Below are 7941 nucleotides of genomic sequence, written 5' to 3' on the forward strand. Positions count from 1 at the left end.
GCTCTCGATTAGGAGGTATTCCCGGTAAATCATCAGGAAATACATCAGGAAACTCACTTACTATTGGGACATCCTCTAACTTAGGTTCCCCCTTTGAAGTATCGATCACGTATGCCAAATAAGTCAGATACCCTTTTTGCACTAATTTTGAAGCTTTGATGGCCGAGATTACACAAGATGGTAATACTCGACGTTCCCCTACAAACACAATCTCTGCTCCCTCAGAATTCCGAAGAACAACTTCTTTTCGGAAACAATCCACGTTCGCCCGATGTGCAGTTAACCAGTCCATACCTAATATTAAATCAAAATCCAAGATCTCTAGAGGAATTAAGTCACCCCTAAATTCTTCCTCACCTACCCTTACCCCACAGTCTCTATAACAAGTATTTCTAATCAACTGTTCTCCTAGAGGGGTATGCACTACAATTTCTTCCTCTAATGGTGACAGGTTTCTATCAGTAATTGATGCAAATGTCGTACTCACATAAGATCTATCTGAGCCAGAATCTATCAAAACATAAGTATCTTTATCAAATAAAGACATAGTACCTGTCACTGCTCCAGGTCGGACTCGTGCCTCATCTTCTGTCACAGCAAAAACTCTTGTTGCGGTACGAGTCTGTGGTCTCGAAGGCGGATGTGACGGGGTATTACTCTCCACACCAGACCGTATGGCTACTCCCTGTCTCGGTGGTAACCCAGAAGAATCTCTCCTCTGTATATCTGTGCGAGCTGGTGGAGATGATGCAGCTACAGTGGCTCGTCCTAACTGTGGGCAATTACTCCTAATGTGACCCGTCTGTCCACATTGGAAACATCTTGTTGGCCCTCTACATAGCCCACTATGATAATTCCCACAATTTCTGCATCTGTCAAAACCTCCGAGACTCTTCCCAGAACCAGTCATAGCAGATCTGCTAAACCTCGAAGGTCTCTGCTGTGATGGTGGAAATGGAGGTCGAGGAGATGTCACGGAAACAGAAGTAGTACTCCCTGAAGTCGTTGAGTCCTTGCCTCTTTTTACTGGCTGACTAGAAGACATACCAGGATTCCTCCTTTTTGCAAACTCAGTCCGAATCCTTCTATTCTCAGTCGCGAGCTTCTCAGCCCGTAAAGCCATCTGTACCACCTCCTTATGTGGCTCCCTACCAATCACTGTCATTCGCTCTCTGATCTCATTACGGAGCCCTTCCTCGAAATAGCTGGCCTGATCCTGCTCAGATTTCACCAGATCCGGCACATATAACATCAACTCGTTAAAACGAGTCTCGTACTCCTCTACAGTTAGATTTCCCTGTTTCAAACTCAGAAATTCTCTCTTCTTTTCTTTTTGATGGAAATAAGTGAAATACTGACCATCGAATTCCCTGAGAAAATCGGACCATGTCTGAGGAGTAGCGGAACGGGACTTCACCGAATTCCACCAAGTACGAGCCCTCTTCTCTAATAATCTCGTAGCCACCATCAGCTTCATGTCATCATCTAATCCCATATCAGAGAGAGTCTCGGACACCTGATTAATCCAGTCCTTTGCTACAGTGGCATCCAACTCACCAGTGAAAGATACACAACCCAATTGCCTAGCCTCCTTCAGCTTCTTGGAAATGGATACATCCTGTATTGGTGGTGGAACTAAATGAGTAGCTGGAGGCACTACAGGTGGAACTTGACCAGTCTGAGCTTGACCAGCCATTGCTGCAAAGAAAGCTGCCAATGCCTGTGCTGCCTCAGTAGGCATGGCGGGAATACCAGTAGGTGGCTGAGGAGATGGAGGATGTGGAGGACTATCGGCCTGCTCAGCAGCAAGTGCTGCCCGAATGGTAGATGCAGCTGATTCCTCCTCTACTGTATCTGGCTGATGACGTTGGGAACGACCTCTTCCCCTCCCAACCGATCTAGTGAGAGGTGGGCGTCCGCGTCGAGGAGGCATTATAATCTATAAAAAAAATACGAGCAAGTTTAGGTAACCTTAGGCTCTATATGCAAATGCATGCATTCTATTCAACCTAACCTAACTTAACTTAATCCGGGGCCACACTGATATTGTAAATATTTAAAACAACTTTAAAACTAAAAATTTTGATCTTGAAAACCAAAAGCTCTGATACCAATCGAATTGTCACGACCCGGTACTCCCCTCGAGCCCGTGACAACCGCCGCGGTGTCTCGGTAGACACTTATTGCTCGGAATGTCAACCCGAAACCCCGCAAGGCTTTACTATCAGTTTCTCTGTTCCCTTGTGAGCAACCATTGTCAAATATCGTGTTCTAAAATATTTTAAGCTGTTTCCAACTTTAAACAAATAAAATATTAATTTTTTCGTCTCACAAGGGTATTTTGGTCATTTTTCTCAAAAATTTTAAAACTGGCTAAAACGTAATATACAAGTACAAAACACACAATTCATATTCAAAATGAGTTTAAAAGTCTAAAATCTTCATTTAAAATGAAATTATGGTTATTTGAATATAATAAGAAAATAAAAGAAATATTAAGTAAAATATTCTATTTTCTTATAAAACAATATTTATAGAGTTATACGTGAATAATTTTTATAGCGTAAAAGCTAAATAAATTTATACATACTTAAATACAGTAAGCCAAAATATTTAATTTAATTTACAATAACAAGAGTGCCCCCGAATAAACAAAAGTAAAGAGGACTGTGAACCTACGATTTGGAAAATGCAGATCCCACTGTAGTCCTCGATGAGATCAGCTATCTACAGTCTATACTGAACCTGAAATGGGTGGAAATGAGGGTGGTGAGATTATAAAATCCCAATGAGTAAACAAACATCATCATAAACATCTAGAGTTGAGTACATGGAGACAATAAAGTAAATCATCATAAACTGGGTTATAGCATTAGAACACATTTTGTTCAAAACACGTAAAGAGGCTTATGAATCTCATAAAAATTTAGGCTTGTGCCATAAATCCATTCTCGGGGACACCTTGGCCGAGGCATCCTACCGAGACCGCCAAGGCTATTAAAATTCACATTTCACATAAATCATGTTTTTGTTTTGAAAACATAGCCGTTCCTTGGCGTTGGCTGAGTTCCCCCTCACGTGGTGGTTTAGCGTGAAGTGAACCCTAAACTTTACCCCAGGAGATACCCTACGCGCCTCTCCGTTCGAGGTAAGAATATAATGGGGTTTACCGTGCCCCTCTAAAAGGCTGGTCCACAGAAACCCCCTACTGCAGTGATTAATTAATATATAATCCACCATATAATAAAACTCAATAACATGATATGGCAATTTTTGTAATTCGTAGTTTTTCAAGGTAACCAAACAATTCGCATTTCAATACAATTGCCAACTAGCCAATCATGCTCGATTTATCATAAGCCAGTTAATTTAAACAATCAAATTGCCACAATTAACAGTCTCCGTGTACTCTATTTTTCAAAATCACTATTAATTTCAAAACAATTTATAATTTAATTTCATTGAAACTCATTTATTCATAAAACATGAAAATTTATCCTTTTAAATTCCTTTTTCCATAGAATTCATGAAAGCATTTAAAAACCACCCTAGATAATTAAAATGACAGTAAGTTTACTCACAATGTCTAGAATGCAGACTTTCGAAGCACTCTGTCTACTGGTCCTCGGATGCAATTTCCTTGCCTTTATCGGAGGACTCACCACCTTGACACAATACAAAATCGAGAGTTTCACCAAGTTGGTACTAAATCAAAATTAAACTAATTTAGATTACCAATGCATGATATGGAATGCAAAAATGCACTGGTAACTATTTAAACCCGGTATTGGTCTAATTCGTCTTATCACCCGATTAAATTCCTAACGGGTCCGTTTAAACTCCAATTTAATTCTTTTCAGTTTCTATACCTCAATTGCACCCAAATTAACTTAATGTCCCTCAGTGTGGTGCAAATTATCAGTCCCAACAACAAATTACGAAAATACCCCTAGTGGGTAAAAATTCGTATTTTTGCTCTGAAAATTCCCATTATTTTTCTAGGCTCATAATTCATCATTCCTTAACCAATTTTCCTAGAATAAAATCAAACTCATCCTCACTCACTACATGGTAAATTCAGCCATTAATGGTTGGGGGAGAAAATAAATTCTTTTCTTGTTGTTTTGTTTCTAAATATGCTAAACTAACTAAAAACACTAACATAAATTAAAATCAAATAAATCCAACAACTTTCTCTCTCCTAACCCATTTTTTCAGAATTGAATTCATCATGAAAACATGTAATTTAATCATGGAAAATAAAGAGAAATGCTTGGGAATAAGAAAACTCAAGCTTAATAGAAAAAATCTCACCTTTTTCACTTAATTTCCTTGAAAATTCACACTTTTTCTTTGATTTTCTCTCTCTAGGGTTTTGTTTTCTCCTTTCTCTCTCTTGTTTCTTGCTTGGCCGAATGTTGAAGAAGAAGAATGGTGGGCTGATTTTTTTTATGCCTTTTTATTGTTTAATGAAATAATATTATTTTATTCATATTTTAAATATTTTATTAATTCATTTTTTTTTTTCTAGCCATCCACTTGTCCTATTTTTTTCACCATGCATTCCCTTTGACTTATCCAAGTCTTAAGTGAAATTTCCAGATTTTTCCAAAGTTTTGGTGGAGCAAATTTTTTAAAATTACACTTTTGCCCCCGAACTTTTCAAAAATTACATTTTTACCCCAAAAATTGAAAATTTTCCATAATGCATAATTTTCACTCCTCATACTCATTTCACACTCCAAATAATTAAATTTGATCAAAATCCTTTCAAAAAATTAAATTTTCGATTTCGAATGGTAAAATTACCATTTTACCCTTTTACTCCAAATTATACCGAAATTAAAATTTTTCACTTCTAAACCTTAAATCTTACTCCAATAAGTCAAATGGGGCCAAAAATCTTTTCTAAAAATTTCCATTTTGTCCCAAGGTGGCAAATGACAATTTTGCCCCTAGTTAGTGAAAATTCCGATTTGACTCCAAATTGATCTTCAAACTCCAAATTACCATTTTAAGTCATTCATGAACTGTGAAACTCTTAATCTCACCTTAAAATTCCTATTTGATCTAGTTCGAGGATTAAATAAACTTTGTTGTACCTCTAGGTACAATACCGACTTTTGTAAATTTTTTTGGGACTATCCTAGCATGCAATCATGCTATCATCACATGTAAGTCATGAATAATATTTTATAAGGTCGGGCTTTACAATACTATTCATGACTTACATGTGATGATAGCATGATTGCATGCTAGGAGAGTCCCGAAAAATTTACAAAAGTCGGTATTGTACCTAGAGGTACAACAAAGTTTATTTAATCCTCGAACTAGATCAAATAGGAATTTTAAGGTGAGATTAAGAGTTTCACAGTTCATGGATGACTTAAAATGGTAATTTGGAGTTTGAGGATCAATTTGGAGTCAAATCGAAATTTTCACTAACTAGGGGCAAAATGATCATTTACCACTTGGGGACAAAATGAGAATTTTAGAAAAGAATTTTTTTGGCCCCATTTGACTTATTGGAGTATAATTTGACTTATTGAAGTATGATTTGAGGTTTAGAAGTGAAAAATTTTAATTTCGGTATAATTTGGAGTATAGGGGTAAAATGGTAATTTTGCCACCTCAAGGGCAAAATTGTAATTTTCCACCACCAGGATATTTTTTCCAGCACATGGTCTTCCTTTGTCTTCATCTTTGACCCTTGACTAAACATGTGGTGGAGATAAAATGTTTAAATTTTTAAAATTTTAAAAACAGGCCAATGACATGATGCCATGTGTCATTCCTTTATTAATTTATTATTTTTCTTTTTTAAAAGGCACAAAATCAGCCCATCTTCCACCCCATGGCCGGCCAAACCAGCAAGAAGAGAGAGAAAACAAAAACAAAACCCTAGAGAGAGAAAATCAAAGAAAAAGTGTGAATTTTCAAGGAAATTAAGTGAAAAAGGTGAGATTTTTTCTATTAAGCTTGAGTTTTCTTATTCCCAAGCATTTCTCTTTATTTTCCATGATTAAATTACATGTTTTCATGATGAATTCAATTATGGAAAAACGGGTTAGGAGAGAGAAAGTTGTTGGATTTATTTGATTTTAATTTATGTTAGTGTTTTTAGTTAGTTTAGCATATTTAGAAACAAAACAACAAGAAAGGAATTTATTTTCTCCCCCAACCATTAATGGCTGAATTTACCATGTAGTGAGTGAGGATGAGTTTGATTTTATTCTAGGAGAATTGGTTAAGGAATAATGAATTATGAGCCTAGAAAAATAATGGGAATTTTCGGAGCAAAAATATGAATTTTTACCCACTAGGGGTATTTTCGTAATTTGCTGTTGGGGCTGATAATTTGCACCACTGAGGGACATTAAGTTAATTTGGGTGCAATTGAGGTATAGAAACTGAAGAGAATCAAATTGGAGTTTAAACGGACCCGTTAGGAATTTAATCGGGTGATAAGACGAATTAGGCCAATACCGGGTTTAGATAGTTACCAGTGCATTTTTGCATTCCATATCATGCATTGGTAATCTAAATTAGTTTAATTTTGATTTAGTATCAACTTGGTGAAACTCTCGATTTTGTACTGTGTTAAGGTGGTGAGTCCTCCGATAAAGGTAAGAAAATTGCATCCGAGGACCAGTAGACAGAGTGCTTCGAAAGTTTGCATTCTAGACATTGTGAGTAAACTTACTGTCATTTTAATTATCTAGGGTGGTTTTTAGATGCTTTCATGAATTCTATGGAAAAAGGAATTTAAAAAGATAAATTTTCATGTTTTATGAATAAATGAGTTTCAACGAAATTAAATTATAAATTGTTTTGAAATTAATAGTGATTTTGAAAAATAGAGTACACGGAGACTGTTAATTGTGGCAATTTGATTGTTTAAATTAACTGGCTTATGATAAATCGAGCATGATTGGCTAGTTGGCAATTGTATTGAAATGCGAATTGTTTGGTTACCTTGAAAAATTACGAATTACAAAATTGCCATATCATGTTATTGAGTTTTATTATATGGTGGATTATATATTAATTAATCACTGCAGTAGGGGGTTTCTGTGGACCAGCCTTTTAGAGGGGCACGGTAAACCCCATTATATTCTTACCTCGAACAGAGAGGCGCGTAGGGTATCTCCTGGGGTAAAGTTTAGGGTTCACTTCACGCTAAACCACCACGTGAGGGGGAACTCAGCCAACGCCAAGGAACGGCTATGTTTTCAAAACAAAAACATGATTTATGTGAAATGTGAATTTTAATAGCCTTGGCGGTCTCGGTAGGATGCCTCGGCCAAGGTGTCCCCGAGAATGGATTTATGGCACAAGCCTAGATTTTTATGAGATTCATAAGCCTTTTTACGTATTTTGAACGAGATGTGTTCTAATTGTATAACCCAGTTTATGATGATTTACTTTATTGTCTCCATGAAATCAACTCTAGATGTTTATGATGATGTCTGTTTACTCATTGGGATTTTATAATCTCACCACCTTCATTTCCACCCATTTCAGGTTCAGTATAGACTGTAGATAGCTGATCTCATCGAGGACTACAGTGGGATCTGCATTTTCCAAACCGTAGGTTCACAGTCCTCTTTACTTTTGTTTATTCGGGGGCACTCTTGTTATTGTAAATTAAATTAAATATTTTGGCTTACTGTATTTAAGTATGTATAAATTTATTTAGCTTTTATGCTATAAAAATTATTCACGTATAACTCTATAAATATTGTTTTATAAGAAAATAGAATATTTTACTTAATATTTCTTTTATTTTCTTATTATATTCAAATAACCATAATTTCGTTTTAAATGAAGATTTTAGACTTTTAAACTCATTTTGAATATGAATTGTGTGTTTTGTACTTATATATTACGTTTTAGCCAATTTTAAAATTTTTGAGGAAAATGACCAAAATACCCCTGTGA

The 7941-nt window shown here is 36.0% G+C and overlaps 1 protein-coding gene and 1 long non-coding RNA gene across 2 annotated transcripts; one reads left to right on the forward strand and one right to left on the reverse strand.

The window, feature by feature from the left end:
• Positions 1-483: 483 nt before the first annotated feature.
• LOC148762195 (uncharacterized) lies at positions 484-4444 on the reverse strand. Its single transcript, XM_088807658.1, has 5 exons — positions 4315-4444; positions 3582-3665; positions 2680-2745; positions 553-1939; positions 484-494 (listed from the first exon to the last, which is right to left on the reverse strand). The coding sequence occupies exons 4-5, from the start codon at positions 1931-1933 to the stop codon at positions 484-486; spliced, it is 1392 nt and encodes a 463-aa protein (XP_088663784.1). The 5' UTR covers positions 1934-1939; positions 2680-2745; positions 3582-3665; positions 4315-4444.
• A 2200-nt stretch (positions 4445-6644) lies between these two features.
• On the forward strand, positions 6645-7739 carry LOC148762196 (uncharacterized). The gene is made up of 2 exons (XR_016026905.1): positions 6645-6689; positions 7525-7739. It is a non-coding gene; the product is annotated as an uncharacterized LOC148762196 (long non-coding RNA).
• Positions 7740-7941: the final 202 nt, after the last annotated feature.

This window comes from Theobroma cacao, chromosome 6 (genome assembly GCF_053813885.1).
Source record: "Theobroma cacao isolate CCN51 chromosome 6, ASM5381388v1, whole genome shotgun sequence".
Taxonomy (NCBI): domain Eukaryota; kingdom Viridiplantae; phylum Streptophyta; class Magnoliopsida; order Malvales; family Malvaceae; genus Theobroma; species Theobroma cacao.